The sequence below is a fragment of the Falco naumanni genome, chromosome Z, assembly GCF_017639655.2.
Source record: "Falco naumanni isolate bFalNau1 chromosome Z, bFalNau1.pat, whole genome shotgun sequence".
Lineage (NCBI taxonomy): Eukaryota > Metazoa > Chordata > Aves > Falconiformes > Falconidae > Falco > Falco naumanni.
This window is the reverse complement of record NC_054080.1, coordinates 29,715,584-29,731,681: the sequence shown is the minus strand read 5'-3', so window position 1 is coordinate 29,731,681 and position 16,098 is coordinate 29,715,584. Positions and strand designations below refer to the sequence as shown.

Here is a 16,098-nt window from a genome sequence, read left to right as displayed (position 1 = left end):
CACGACCCCTGGCGGCGGCACGTGGCACTGCGGACGCTCCCGGCGCAGCCAATCACGGCCGAGGGGAGCGCGGGGGGCCGCGCGCGGCCGAGTGACGCGAGCAGCGCGGCGGGCCGCAGGCAGGCGGGGCCGCCGGGCGGGCGGGAGGCGGGACGCGGGGGGGCGCGGGACTCCCCCGCCGTCTCGGATTAGCCCCGGCCCGGGGGGGCGGGTCCGCGCCGGCGGCACGTGTGGGCCTTGTCGGACAGGCTGGACAGCCAATGGGAGGTGACGGGCCGGGTGGGGCCGCGCGGGGCCCGGCGCAGTGCGCTCAGCGGCGCGGGGCGTGCGGGCTGCTGGGGACTGCCACCCGCCGCCGCCCGCCAGGCCGCCCGGCCGCCTTCGCCCGCTCACCGGCTCTCTCCCTTTGTGCTCGCCTCTTGCTGCCGCCATGCCGCACCCGCCTGCGCCCGCCCCGCTACGGCCCGGTGGCCGCCTCTCGTCGCCGCGCCGCTGAAGGAGGAGAAAGCAGCGAGGAGGAGGTTGCCCGCCCGCCGCCCTATGCCGCAGCGCCGTCCCGCCGCCGTCCCGGGGACCTGCATGGACGGGCATGGGGAGAGCTGCGCCTTCCCGCGCCGCCGGGGCTGAGCCGCTCCTCCGCCGCCCGCCGCGCCGCCCGTCGCTCGCCGCCCTCGGCCTGCTCGCCGCCCTGGGGTTGCTGCTGGGCTCAGGTACCGGGACGGGAGCGGGGACGGGGCTCGGCGCTCGGGGTCCCGGGGCGGGTGTTAGGCGCAGCGCCGCGAGCGGGGAGCGCCCCGCGCGGGGCAGGGGCGGGCGCGGAGCGGGGCCGGGCTGGCGGGCCTGCCCGCCTGCGGGGCCGGGGAGCGGCGGCCTCTGCGGCGGGGGAGCCGGCCTTTGCTCGGCGGGTGGGAAACCGGGAGGAAGGCGCGTTGCGGACGCCTGCTAAAGCGGTCTGTGCTCCCCGCGCAGTTGTAGGGGGAGGGGAGAGGTCACCCGGCTTTAGTCAAGTTGCCGTTCTTTCACCGCTCTCTGTGCCAAGAACCCACCGAAAGCAGCAAACAAACTCCTTGAAGCTGCAGGGAATGTGGAGCGGCAGATTTATTTGAGTATTTGATAACTTGACTGATTTGCTCAGCTAGGCTAATTTATTTGTGATTAAAATACTATCACAAATCAGAACTGAAGGGGAGCATAAGGTTCCCTGATGCGTCGAAAGTCAGGCTCTGAACCGACATTGGCTGTGCCACTTTGCGTGGCATAGGCCTTTTTTGTGTGTCCAAAACCACAGAATTTGCTCAGTTGTTCTTTTATTTTGCAAAGCTACATATTACTTGCACAAAGGCAAAGTGAGAAACTTACTGCTTACTTACACACTTCGTGGTCACGCTTGACTGTAGGTTACAGATTTCCTCCTTCATACTCTGTGTTATCTTGGGATTTTGACAGGAGATTTGTGTTAGCTACCCATCACTGGCAACACCTGTTGCCGTTATAAATTCATGGTTTGGATATTCAGGGTAAGTTATTTGAGTACTGACTCACATGAGGGTCAGCTAAGGGGCAAGCAAAGAAATTGCTAATACTCTCACATCGTTGTGTGAATTGCAGAAAAATGAGAAGTGTTGCAGTACTGTTCAGTTCATTGTCCGCTCCTCATTTCTCCGGAATTTAGGAACGTTTTAATTAGGCTTTTAAAATCAGACTGGAGCCATGCCTATTTTACTTTGAGGACATGCAAAACAAGTGAGAAATGTTGTAAAGAGGGCTCTGAGGGGAGCAAAAAGAGTATCTGTTAGATGTATTCTATTTTCCCTTTTTCACGCTTCCATGTATCTTTGTAAGCATTTTTGTGGTTTCAAAATCTGCTTTATGACAGTGAAATTACAGATTAATGTATGCACAGCTGAATTTTATAGTTCATGAAAGTAACAAGCACAGCGTGCTTTCAGTGGAAAGTTCTGGCCGCTGGACAGCTATTTTATGAAATCTTACAGTATTTAAGAAGGTCCATCTTGTGTTACCTGGCGTCTTCCTCATTTTAACCCCTGTGGAACGTGTGGCTCTGTTTCCTTTAGTGCAGTGTGTAGTCTTGCCAGTTTTGTTTCTGATCCTTATGAGTTCTTGTGTAAATGTTACCTGCAGAAGACCGTTGTTAACTGCCATGAGAGTCTGGAAGGGTTTCAAATCATGACAGCAAGAACTGTGGAGGAGAGGGCTGTAAAACTCCAGTTTGCTGGCTGGGATGGTAATTAATGCTTTCTGTGCGGAAATCAGGTGACCAGATAAAGCCTAACTGGTTTGTTCCTGTAAACTGAACTGTGTACCTGTTGCATACATCTGATAAGTACTTCAGGTTTTTGTGGGGAGAGGGTTTCTTTGGCCCTTGTCTTATTATTGAATTACACTTTTAAGAAGTACTGCTCTTGCAGTGTATTGTACTGCACCTTACACTTGAGACAGCTGTGGGTTTTCTCACTCATTAGTCCCAGAAACTGAGCAGTGAAGCTTTAGCTATGGCAGTGTCAGGGAAATAAAGCAAACTGGATTTATGGGCTGCCCAGTTTCCTACCCTCCTTCTCCCCACCCTGCTTTCTAGAAGAGAAACTGATTTCTGCTTCATTCAGTCGGTTTTTGTCTAAGCATATGTCACTTGCTGCCTTTAGCACATCCTTCTGAGGGGTAGGATTCTGTTTAAAAGTTCAATTCCTTGTGTAAAGCACTGAAAGACTAAATGGAGACTTGATTATTGACCAAGTGATTAACTTAAGCATGGAAATTCATCATCACCTTGGTATCTGGAAGGAAATGTTGGGCTCATACTTGGCAGGAGTTTAGTGCTTTTAATTTCCATCTAGACAATATCAAGTAATGGATTAAGTCATGCATGGACCATCTCAGCCTGTGAGATGGTCTGTATTGCTATCTTTCTGCCTCCTGAGCCCTTTTTCTCTATTATATAGTGTTTCCTTAATGGGTGAACACTGCAAGTTCTTGTCTTCAGGTTGTTTTCTGCAGTTCTGTTTCCTGTGGGTGTAAAATGAGGTATTGCAATCTGTTTGCGTAATTTCTCTCTGCCATCTGTTTGTGCTTAGGTGACTGCCAGATGCAAACACCTTGTGGAATCCAGAAGTGCACCACTGATTTTGTATCTTTAACATCACATCTGAACTCTGCTTTTGAGGGGTTTGATCTGGAGTTCTGCAAGGCCCTGCGAGCGTACTCTGCCTGTACTGATCGCAATTCCAAAGTATGCCGTGGAAACCTAGTCTACCATTACGCAGTGCTTGGGATCAGCGACCTCATGAGCCAGAGAAACTGTTCCAAAGATGGACCCACATCCTCCACCAACCCTGAGGTGACCCATGATCCCTGTAATTACAATGACCACATAGAAGCCAGAGAATATCAGGGAGGGGGCAAGACGACAACTCCTACTTACCTGTTTTGTGGCTTGTTTGGTGATCCTCATCTGAGGACTTTTAAGGATCACTTCCAGACATGCAAAGTGGAAGGCGCTTGGCCCCTCGTAGACAATAATTACTTATCAGTGCAAGTGACCAATGTGCCTGTGGTCCCAGGATCCAGCGCTACTGCTACAAATAAGGTATGAATTGTTCTTAATCACTGTGCATGCACATGTACAGAAGTAAAAGGCCAAGACAGCAGGGTAAGTCACTTAGCCCTGAACAGTTAAGAAGCGTGGCAGCTTGAGAATCTTCTGTGCAGTAGTCCAAGACAGTAAAACTGTTAGCCTCTTCTTTTCTGAGAATCAAACAAAGCTTAAACAGGTCCTTTTCTTCCTTCCACTCCACCCCACCACAAAAAAATGCTGTACACATCACCAGGTAAGCTTTTAAGGGTACTAAAGGTAACACTTTGAAACAGTCTCTGCACTGCACCATCTGTGACTGCCTCTGCACTACGTAGGCATTTTAGGCAAGGAGACAGGAAAGTCTGAAGTATCTCCTTTTCATTAGGTTGTGTAGCCATAACAGTAGAAACCAAAAAATACTGACAAAGAGTCACAACAAATGAGTTATCAAGACACTGAGCGTTCAGTGCAGAGACAAGAAAGGGAACTGTAGAGAACTGAGAGGAGGTAGCAAAAAAAATTACATTTGCCAAATGCTTATCAGGTCTTAGTACCCTGGCTTTACTAAAGAAGCAGCAGCTTCTGCTGAATTCTGCTGAGGGTGTAAGTCTCTCTTCAGACATGCAAGACTTAAGATTGCTCTCCTCTCAGCCAGTTGAGGTGGCTAGAGAAGGAATAAATGTGCTATTATTGATAGCTTATGCCATTTCCTTACTTTAAGAAAAGTACTTGTCTCTTTTTGCCGGAGGTAGACAGGTGTCTGTAGGAGGAAAACAAGGAGGTATAATGCATAAGTCTGGTTAAGGTGTCCTTTGATTTACCTCTAGAATCGGGAGTGAAAAATGCTCTGAACTTTTGGGGCTTTCTTTCTATCAGTAAACAAAATCAGTTTAACATACATTTGAAGCTGATGCTGTCACATATTTCATTCCATTTTTGGAGTGAAATGGCCTTTTAAAACTCTGGTGGTGTAATTCTTGTATTGTCAAGATATGTCAAGCTATGTATATACAGTTTCAAGATCATCAGTATTGGAGATTTTACTGTTTTTCTTAAGCTCATAAATAGGTTTTTTATTACCAGGAGCAGGGAGTGCCAGTCACAATAGGTTATAGTCTGCACATCTCCCATGAAGATGGCTGTGTAGTAGTATTAATAAGTGAAAATCAGTTTTGCTGGATTCAGCAAAATTCATGCAATCATGTTGCATTCATGCTGGATTCTGACGTACTGACTAATGTCAGTACTTGTGTGAGTGAGGCAAATTTTTGCATTTGCCAGAAGCCAGAGGTTGGACTGGTATGTCACTGAAATTCAGAATCGCCTTAACTTGTGCCTGTTTCAAGAACACTGTGCATTGTGAATGAGTTCTTGAAGGGAGGGTAAAATGAAGGAATGAGGCTGACCTGAGTGAGCTTAGCAGAAGAGATGTAGGTCTTTTGAAATCTGCTCTAGTGGCATTTTCTTAAAGACTCTTAAAAAGCAGTGTTTCACAGTCTGCAGTAAGCTTTTATCCTCGGTTTTGATAAAGTCTTGGAGAATATTCTTGATTTCCTTGTTATGGTAGTACTGGAGGAGAAAGTTGAGAGTCTTCTTATGTACAAATTATGTTGGTGGCTAGAGTGTGATGGTAGTAGATAGGGGATTTCTCTTACCCTTTAGCCACATTCTGAAAATGATTGACTATGGTAGCATGTTACACTGGTATATGTCTTCTCAAACAGGTAACCAAGAGAACTTCAGGAGACAAATGTCTGTATGTAGTAGAGAAAAGTCTGTTTTAAAGAGCATACCTTCTGTTTTTATTCTCAGTGTTTTTCTGTTTTTCTTATTCTGGAAAAAGTAGTAATGCATTTTTCTCTTTTATAATAGTGATTTAACATGCCTGCTGTTGCACAAGTACAGTTAAGTGTGCAGAAGCAATTAAATAAAATAGGATGTATCATTTAGGATATTAGGAATTTCTTTAATACAAACATCTGTTACATGTTTCGCAGTCCTTGAGTTTTTTCTTTCTTTGGCAGGTAATCAAACTTCTCAGCACACCTATTCGCAGGAAATCAAGGTGGTTTGAGTGTACAAGTAACTTAGCAAGATACGTTTTAATCTTTCTAAAGCATCCTCTTGAATCCTTTATTTCTTTATGGAGCAGCTGCTATAAAAGATACAGAAAAGTCTCGTTAAACTACACAGTCACTGCTAGTTTCATTCCTGTAACATTTTTCTCTGCAAGTACTCCATTTTGGTTGTGGTAGTGGACTATCTGCTGCTGGGTATAGGACTTAAGTGCAGCTGGCAACCGAGCACCACACAGCCGCTTGCACACTCCCACGCAGTGGGATGGAGAGAGAATGGGAAGAGTAAAAGTGGGAAAACTCGTGGGTTGAGGTAATGACAATGTAGTAGGTAAAGCATAAGCTGCACACACAAGCAAAACAAACCAAGGAATTCACTCATCACTCCCCATGGGAGGCAGGTGTTCAGCCATCTCCAGGAAAGCAGGGCTCCGTCGTGTGTGAAGGTTACTTGGGAAGAGAAACCACATCACTTTAAATGTCCCCTCCCTTTTTTGTTCTTCCACCAGCCTTATATGCTGATGGTATGGAATATCCCTTTGGTAAGCTGGGATCAGCAGTCCCAGCTATGCCCCCTCCCAGTTTCTTCTGTATCCCCAGCCTGCTGGGTGGTGGGGAGGTGTGAGAAGCGGAAAAGGCCTTGACTCTGTAAGCACTGCTCAGTAATAATGAAAACATCCCTGTATTGTCAATGATGTTTTCAACACAAATCCAAAACATAGCCCCATGCTAGCTGCTATGAAGAAAATTAACGCTACCCCAGTCAAAACCAGCACAGTGTACTCTCCTGATTTTGGCCACAGGGTAGCTTAAGGCACTTTTAAAGAGCTACCAGGAGAAATTCAGTGACTTTTATCTACACAGTGTGTTTTCCCTAGCTGAGAGCATGCAAATAAGTCTTCTACCTTCTTCATTAGAAAAGTTACCAGAACATTACCCATTGTTAGTCTTTCTGCTTTTTCATTGCAGATATTTAAGACAGATAATGGGAGATAATAAAGGTTTATGCTGAACTTAAATTTTGCAGAAGCCAAAGCAAATACTAGCCTACTTAATCCAGTCTAAAGCAGACCTAATGAAAGTAAAGACAGAAGGAGCAGAAAATTCAGTTTCTCCTGAATGTACTTTTTATGGGAAGTGATTTAAGAAGCTGTAGGAACAGAATATTTAATCTTCACATCATATGCAGTGTGCTTTTGAAAGGGACATACCATCATTTCCCTTGTAGGTAGTTATTACCTTCAAATTTATCATAGCTTTCTGGTGTACCAAGCTTTAAGGGAATCAGCAATTAAGGGAGCATTATGTGTAAAGTAAGTTGTCTTCTCTTTCCAAAACTTGTGAGACTTGAGCAACCCAAACAGTCTAGAAGGGTATAGAGGGTTATCTAGTAAGTTCACAAAGGACAAGAGAATGCCAGGAGGAGACTTTTAAGAAAGAATGTAAAGAATAAAAGTATGTTGCCCCACCCCACGCATCTGGCAGGAAAGTATGAAAAGCAGGAAAATTCTTCCTTTAATTCCTTAATTGGAAGGGTACATCCACTTGTGGGAGTTGTGTATTTATTTGTGGAATGCTTTTGGCAATTTGTTTGTAGGTGCTTTGCGTATTTGTGGTGCCCATAGTAACAACATCTGTTTCTTCACAGTGTACAAAGCTATTGTATGTTTTGTGGTCTAGCTGAAACTTGAAACTCCAGGTTTTTTGGGCTTGTCTGATAGGCTTATGCCCCTTGGCATAGGATCCTAAGGCCTTTCAGATGGAGAATGAAGGATCGTCACCAAGCAGCTGGGAAAAGAGTTTAATCTCTCCTTTTGGTTTTTTTTCTGATGGACTTCCTGTATGAGTTTTGGATAGGTCACTGGCATCTCTGTCTGCATCACCAGCTATAGATAAAGAGCTCACCTGTCTTGGAAGCTGTCTTGGGATTTCCAGAGGATAAATGACTGTTACAAGGGGCTGTAGAGGGAGCAGGTGGGAAAGGTATTGTAGAATGCATTAGATGGAAGGGGGGTTAATTTTTTGTGTGCATTACTTGGAGAGGTACAGAGTGTTTACTGGCTTTTGTTGCTGCAACAGGTGTTCTAGATATCACTAGTGTAGTTGCCTCTGAATAGTGAATGAGGCAGAGATGCTTGGGCTCGCACATGGAAAACCAACCTTTTTTGCACTGATTGCAAACTAAGTTTTTCCTATCCAGGTGTTTCATAGTGGGTAGCTTGAGGGTGAGAGAGGGAATAAGGACAGAGAAGGAAAAACCCACAGAGCTTTTCTGTAGTGGTTTTACTGGGCATAAAGGTTTGAACCTGGGAATTCGTGGTATTGGCAGAGTGGGGGAACATTGGGTATAAATGTTCTGTTTCCTAGACTCAAAACATTTAAATAGCTCTTTTGCAGCATGTTTTCTATTTTTACAGGACATCGTTGCAGACTGAACACAGTCTGCTACTTAGTCTCCTTTAAGTAATACTAACACATTTGTCTTCCAGTTACCATTCAGTAGTTCTAAGTAGGAACATTAGTTAAACTTACCATCTCTGATTAGTTTTTTCATCTTTGTGGACATCCTGCCTAAAGTAAAGACGAATTTGTGTTTTTTTCCAAAAGTAGTACATACTACAATTTTTTTGGAGGACAGCATAGAATTATTTAGGTTGGAAAAGACCCTGAAGATCATCAAATCCAACTGTTAACCCAGTGCTGCCAAGTCCACCCCTAAACCATCTCCCTAAGCGCCACATCTACACATCTTTTAAACACCTCCAGGGGTGGTGACTCAAACAATTCCTGGGGCAGCCTGTTTCAATGCTTGGCGACCCTTTCTATGAAGAAATTTTTCCTAATATCCAGTCCAAACTTGCCCTGGTGCAACTTGAGGCTGTTTCCTCTTGTCTTATAACTTCGTACCTGGGAAAAGAGACTGACACCCACCTCACCACACACGTACCTCCTTTCAGGTAGTTGGAGAGAGCAATAATGTCACCCCTGAGTGTCCTTTTCTCCAGGCTAAACAACCCAGTTCCCTCAGATGCTCCTTATAAGACTTGTTCTCTAGACCCTTCACCAGCTTCATTGCCCGTCTCTGCACACGCTCCCACATCTCCATGTACTGAGGGGCCCAAAACCAAACACAGGATTTGAGGTGTGGTGTCACCAGTGCCCAGTACAGGGGGACAATCACTTCCCCTGTCCTGCTGGCCACACTGTGTCTGATACAGGCCAGGATGCTGCTGGCCGCCTGGGCCCCCTGGGCACACTGCTGGCTCCTGCCCAGCCGGCCGTCACCCAGCACCCCCAGGCCCTTTCCCACCAGGCCCTTTCCAGCCGCTCTGCCCCAGCCTGTAGAGCTGCGTGGGGTTATTGTGTCCCAAATGCAGGAATATTCTCCTTGTGGAACCTCATACAACTGGCCTCATCCCATTGATCCAGCATGTCCAGATCTCTCTGTAGAGTCTTTCTACCTTCAAAGCCGATCAGCACTCCCGTCCTGCTTGGTGTTGTCTGCAAACATACAGAGCTTCTCTGGTGTAAAGATAAATGGTTATTTTTCCTGGTGTTCAAGTCAGCCTGGCCTTCATAGAGGTGGTTTTGTAGGACAAGCTGTGGCAGGTTGTCAGGCATTAAATTGTTTTCTGTAATATTTGTGGGGCTGCTAGACAACTGTTGAAGACATTTCAGTGCCTTCAATGCCTGCCTTTGCAGGATGGAGAAGGAAGGGAGAGATGTGTATATACTGAGCAGTATATATCTGAATGACTTTAAAGCCTCTGGTGGTCTCTTATGGGCAGTAGGAGAGGGAATAAATTAACAATTTTAAGTAGTAGGGTTTTTTTCAGACACATGGTGATGCGACTTATGTTAAAACAAGCTTTACTTCTCTGTTTGTTGCCATCTAAGCTTTATAGTCCCACTGTGGGGAAGGTCGGGGAGAACCTTTGTTCTTGGGTTGTCACCTTAGAAAAGGAGGTGGAATGTTTTAGCTACTCTTATCATTGATTAAGGATGCTTAACCATTGTCAATTTCTGGGTAGTTTTGAAATTAATCAATAGTAGATTGATTTCTAAGAGTGATTTATAAACAGTGACCTTCTTCTTTAACCATATTCAAGAAACACTTTCCTGAATGATCTTGGCTTTCCTTTTGGAAATCATCTAATGCTGAACTGTCTTGGTTTCAGGTTGGCTTCCTCATTATTTCTCTGTTGCGCATGGAATCCATACACCTTCCCTTCCCATTTTCTTCTCTGACATGAAATAGGAATGTGTCATGGTAAAATGTCTTGTGGTGCTTCTGTACCACAGAGGCAGGCTGAAGAGGGGTTAACCGTATTTAGTTTTGTAACACTCTGAGCAGTGGTTCTTCTGAGAGGTTGGCCGCAGCAGCATTACTGAGGCAGTCTCTAAATCTTTACCAGACAGCTTGCCCTCCCCAGGCTCCCCACCCCCAACATCCATGGAAGAAGCAAGGTGACTTTTGCACATACACCTCTTGCTGGTGTCCTTGTGTTATGTCAACTTCAGCACAACAGTGCACCACAGAAGCATGGGTATATGGAGAGAAACGAAGAAACTGCTTGGATGATGGCTGGTGCTGTCTGATGGACTGAGTAGTCATTAGCATTTCTAACACCTTTCAGTTTTGTTTCATCCTAAGAGACCTTCTATGCCTATAAAAAGCAACTATCCTGTGATATAACTTGAAATGAGGCTATTGAATCAAGATTTTACAATGAGTCCTTATGAGTTTCCTTTATTAAATCTCTCTGCTTTCACTTTTTGGCATAGGCCATTTTTCAATAAGGTGGTGAGCGATGAGATCAACAGGTGTGAAGCCTCTGGAAAGGGAGGCTGTGACATTTTGAGCTAGTGACTCGAAAGTCACCAGCTTTCAAGTTTAAATTTCCCGATATGTATGTGTGTACTCTAAAAGCTTTTGGATGGCATTGCAAGACCCCTTTAGAAATGTCATGTATGCTATACAGTTATCTACCTGTGACCTTTTAATAGCTGCCTTTCAGAGCTCATTTTTTAAGTCCTTTGCAGGCTTCCCAAGGATATCTGTTAGATCACTGATCTAGTATCATAAAACCTCTTGCTGAAACATCTCTTACCTGTTCTCCAGTGCTTGATTAAATCATTAGTAAATAATCAGGGCTGTGTTTTTCTTTAAACATCCTTCCCTGTCTTTTCCCTATAGTCTGGAATGGTGCATAAGGAGAGCATCTGAATGTTTTCTCATAATGCTAGCGTGAGGTAGGGCATGCAGACATAGGCTGAAGATAAAACTGAGAACCATGAATAGCAAGGTGTTTCTTCACTGAGTGCCTTCTCAGCAGCCTGTCTGACCTACTGCACTTTATGCAGGCTTACAGACATGTCACTGGCCAGGCGCACTGTGAGATCTTACCTGCTTCCCAGTTGCTCTCTGTTAGGAAAAGAAATGTTCAGTAGCAAAATCTAATGTTGTTAGAAACATTGTGCACTCTTTTAATGTACATGTTCCACTGGTTGGGTATTCAGTTTTTAAATACTTAACATAATCAGTGTTCCCTGCCTCTCTAACTAGCTTTCCTTGTTACGTACCTGAATGCTGACTGTAACCTTTCCAAGACATGTATTGTGGCCATCTGTGCTTGGAGTAGTAATTGGGAAGGATAGTGTGGGTCTGTGGTTTTTAGTAGCACCTTGGGTCTTCAGCAGTGTTGAGGTAGTTTCTGCGCGATTGCACGGTGATACAAGCCCTTGCCTGAAAGTACAATCCCGCCATGACAAACGTCTAGGAGGAAAATGGACTTGGGGACTGTTTCAGTAAAATTGTGAGTAAAACTAGGCAAGATCAAACTCTGTCCATAGAACAACAGGAACCTTCCATTCTTCGATGTTAATAAAAATCCAAACAACAAAATCCACCAAAACAAAAGAACAAACAATAACCTTCAAATTTTTCCAGAGTTATTGTCTGTTCAGTAAGTAGTGTCACCTTCTTGCATTTGGTACCTCTCGTCTGTGTTTTAACATCTGCATGAAGTCTTAATTCCTGTGCAGGTTTTGTCTTCTCAGTGTATTGGGTCTGGCTGAGCCGCACAGCAGCCCTCACAGTGCTGTGCCTTGTGTTGGCAGCTGGAAAGGTGGTGGTAACACACCAGCGTTTTGGCTGCTGCTGAGCAGCGCTCGCACAGCACCAAGGCTGCCTCTCCAACATTTCACACCCCCTTCACCAGCAGGCTGGGGGTGGGCAAGATCCTGGGAGGGGACACAGCCAGGGCGGCTGACTCAGAGTGACCAATGGGATATTCCATACCACATGACATCTGCTCAGATATAAAAGCTAAGAGAAAGGAGAAGGAATTGGGGGGAAATTCGTTATTTACAACATATGTCTTCTGGGGCAGCAGCTGTGCGTGCTGAAGCCCCACTTCCTGGAAGCGGCCAAACATCACCAGCTGATGGGAAGAAGAGAATAACGTCTTTTGTTTTCCTTTGCTTCTGCACATGTGACCTTTGCTATCTCTGCGTTAAACTGCCTTTGTCTTGACCCACAAGGGTTTTTTTCCCATCTTATTCCACAGACACACATACAGACACCACCACCCTCCATGCACACACTTTGGGCTCTGCTGAGGAGAGGAGTGGGCACCTGCCATCCAGGCAAGGTCAATCAACCACACTCAGGAAGATTGCCTATAGTGGGCATAGAAGACTTGAACGACTGAAATTGCATTTCTAGGTGAAAAGGCTGGATTCTTATCTTCTGTGTTGTGGAAGGGCTGGACGAGGTTACAGGAAAGCCTTCTGCCCTGTACAGCCCTCACATTATTACTCCTTATTGCTTTATCATGTAGGCAGCCACAGCATTGCGATAAGAAGTACAAGGGTGATCCAAAGAGACTTCTGGGCCTTGGAACAGCTGGTTAAGGGATCAGGAGCACAAGTAGATTTTTTTTCTCTGTCCTACCAGTTGCAGGGAATTATGTTGGAAGAAACAGGAAGACCCAGCTGATCAGTATCTGGCTCCATGATGGATCTCACTGGCAGAATTGTAGTTTTTTTGATCACACACAGATTGGTCTACATGACACCAGGCCTGCTGGAGACAGATGGGGTACACCTGTCTCAAAGCGGGGGAAGGGTTCTTTGCACAAGAGTTAGAGAGCTCGTTGGAAGAGCTTTGAGTTGGATTTGAAGGTGGAAAGGGCTAAAAGCAGGCTCATTAGTGGTAAGCCATGGGACACACGCCGGTGTTTGAGGAACAGGGTGCTATCAGGGTCCTTCAGTCTGCTCCATCGTGTGCCAAGTACTCTGGGACACATTTGAAATGTCTCCATGCTAATGCACTCTGCGCCTTAGCCACCTCTGTGAGGGTAAGGGATGGAGAGCCATGTGGCAGCAAAGACACAAGGGTGGTTGTTGTGTTAGAAACCGTGGAAGCACCTGAGAACAGTGACATAGGAGTTAGGGTTTCTCCCCGTAGGAAGGTGGGCAGGGTCAGTAGCCTGACTGAAGTGCATCTACACCAATGCATGCAGCATGGGCAGCAAATGGGGAGTTGGGAGCGGTTGTACAGGTGGAAAACTGATGTAATTGCAATCACAGAAATGTGGTGGGATGACTTACATAACTGGAGTTGCAGTTAAGTTCTTCAGAAATTACAGACAAGGAGGGAAGGGCAGTGGGGTAGCCCTGTATGTTAGGGAGTGTTCTGACTGTAAAGTGTGGCAATGGTGATGAAAGTTTGAAGTGTTTATGGGTGAGAATCAAGGGCAGGCAACACAGTATCACTACATGGGTGTTGTGAGGTTATACAAGGAAAAAAATCAGAAGGGCAAAAGCCCAACTAGAACTTAATTTGACTACTTCTGTAAAAGACAATAAAAAATGTTTCTATAAAGATACAACAAAAGGAGGGCTAAGGAGCATCTCCATCCTTTATTGAAGGTGGGGGAAACTGTGACAAAGGGTGAGGAAAAGGCTGAGTTACTTAATGCCTTCTTTGCCTCAGTCTTCAACAGTAAGACCAATTTTGTTCTCAGGGTACCCAGGGACGGCGAGCAGAATGAAGACCCCCATAATCCAAGTGGGAACAGTTAACAACAGACGCAGACACACAAAAGTCTGTGGGGCCAGGTGGGATCCACCTAGGGGTACTGAGGGATCTTGTCAGGTGCTCACCAAGCCACTGTCAGTAATTTATCAGCAGTCCTGGCTACCCAGGGAGGTCCCAGAAGGGGGAGGTAGGCCAATGTGACACCCATCTACAAGAAGGGCAAGAAGGAGGATCTTGGAAACTACAGGCCTGTCGATCTGACCTCAGAGCTAGGGGAGCTTGTGGGGCAGATCTTGAGTGCTGTCACGTGGCACGTGCAGGACAACCAGGTGATCAGGCCCAGTCAGTGTGTGTTAATGAAAGGCAGATCCTGCTTGATGAACCTGATCTCCTGCTACAACAAGATGACTTGCTTAGTGGATGAGGTAAAGCTTGAGGGTGTTGTTTACCTGGACTTTAGTAAAGCCTTTAACAGCTTTTCCCACAGCATTCTCCTGGAGAAACTGGCTGCTCATGGCTCGGGTGAGTGGACTGTGTGCTGGGTAAAAAAACTGGCTGGATGGCCAGGCCCAAAGAATTCTGAATGAAGTTAAGTGCGGTTGGTGGCTGGTCACAAGTGGTGTTCCCCAGGGCTCAGTATTTGAGCCATTTTGTTTAATATCTTAATCGATGATCTGGATGAGGGGACTGAATGCACCCTCAGTAGGCCGGGCAGGAGTGTTGATCTGCCTAGGTCACACCAGCCCCACGCAGCGCTACAGGCTGGGGCAGAGCGGCTGGAAAGGGCCTGGTGGGAAAGGGCCTGGGGGTGCTGGGTGACGGCCGGCTGGGCAGGAGCCAGCAGTGTGCCCAGGGGGCCAAGACGACCAACAGCATCCTGGCCTGTGTCAGAAATAGCGTGGCCAGCAGGACAGGGGAAGTGATTGTCCCTCTGTACTGGGCACTGGTGACACCACACCTCAAATCCTGTGTTTGGTTTTGGGCCCCTCAGTACATGGAGATGTGGGAGCGTGTGGTCATCAAGCATTGAAACAGGCTGCCCCAGGAATTGTTTGAGTCGCCACCCCTGGAGGTGTTTAAAAGATGTGTAGATGTGACGCTTAGGGACATGGTTTAGGGGTGGACTTGGCAGCACTGGGTTAACAGTTGGATTTGATGATCTTCAGGGTCTTTTCCAACCTAAATAATTCTATGATTCCATGAAATGCATAGTAAAATAGCAAAATGAAGTCAGAGCTACATCTTCGTAATTGCATTAGGTCACTAGTGAAGACTAGTATGAGCACTTGGAGTTTAAAGTGTTGCTTTCAAAGCACTTTTCAAATACTTTTGAAAGTGTGTGGCACACAAGCCTGGCACTTTCTACAAATACATGAAGGTCTTCCAGAAACTTCACTTACCAGCTCAGTAACACCATACTTGAAAGGCTTTGCATCTGCAGTAGGATTAAAGTAATCTTTGTGATTCATATAGTCAGTGAGGATCATGTTACTGGCATCAGTAGGAGTGGGGCAGTTAAATCTAAAATGAAATATTTCAAGTGTAGATTGAATGTGTGGGGTGTTTTCTGTTTCTGGTACTCTTAGTATAGCTGATGTTTGTTTATTATATTCAGATAAGTCTCTTATTTTCATCTTTTAGGGTTCCTCACTGCAGTAGCTTAAGAATTCTGTATGTGCCCAGAGAACCAGACTCAGATACTTATACCTTCAAAAAAAACTTTCTGCATTTGAAGATTATGGCATTTGGACTTTTCTGTCCTAGGTTTCGGAAGGGCCGGTAGTCTCTAGTCAGTAAACAGTGACGCATGATCCGCATTGTGGGGGCGTTCTTACAAATCAGCCAGAGTGTAGAAAGTACTATAGATACATGTACATGTATAACCTGTTAAATTTGTTTGAAATAATCTTTTTCATATTTAATGTTTTCTATTACCTTGATCATTTAAACAGTGAAAGTTTTGCAGTGAAATTTGTAAAATCTCTGTTTACAACAAGCTCTTGAGTATCCTTCATTCACTTAATAGTCTTTCAGCCCTCATTCGGCGTGTAGTGTTATTGGTAATCTTGCCTTAGGGTGGAGGCTTTTCTTTTCCCTCCCTGTCTCTGAAATTGTGTGCTTTTCATTGTGGCAGAGGAGGGAGATTTGGAAAGGATAATTTGGTGGCTGCTGCCTGATAAATTTTGCCAAGTACCTTGCTTGACTGTTTTATCAAGTAGCCAGTTCTGTTTCTCATTAAAACCATTAACTCTTTTTGACTCCAGACCTGTTCAGGTGCTGAGCAGACTTAGAACTTTACGTCTGTTAAAAAGCAAATCATTCTTTCATTGCAGAGCAACACAAATGGGCTCGAGGAAGTAGGAATAACCTTCTTTGTCTGAGCAGGC

General features: G+C 45.7%; 1 protein-coding gene across 1 annotated transcript in view; it reads left to right on the top strand.

Annotated features, from left to right (window-relative positions):
• The first annotated feature begins 315 nt into the window (after nt 1-315).
• The window catches only part of RGMB (repulsive guidance molecule BMP co-receptor b), a 32,879-nt gene continuing 17,096 nt past the window's right edge, over nt 316-16,098 (top strand). The window contains exons 1-2 of the mRNA XM_040580208.1: nt 316-710; nt 3,093-3,604. Coding sequence (XP_040436142.1) covers nt 590-710; nt 3,093-3,604 — 633 coding nt within the window. The 5' untranslated portion in view covers nt 316-589. The remainder of the gene's footprint in view (nt 711-3,092; nt 3,605-16,098) is intronic.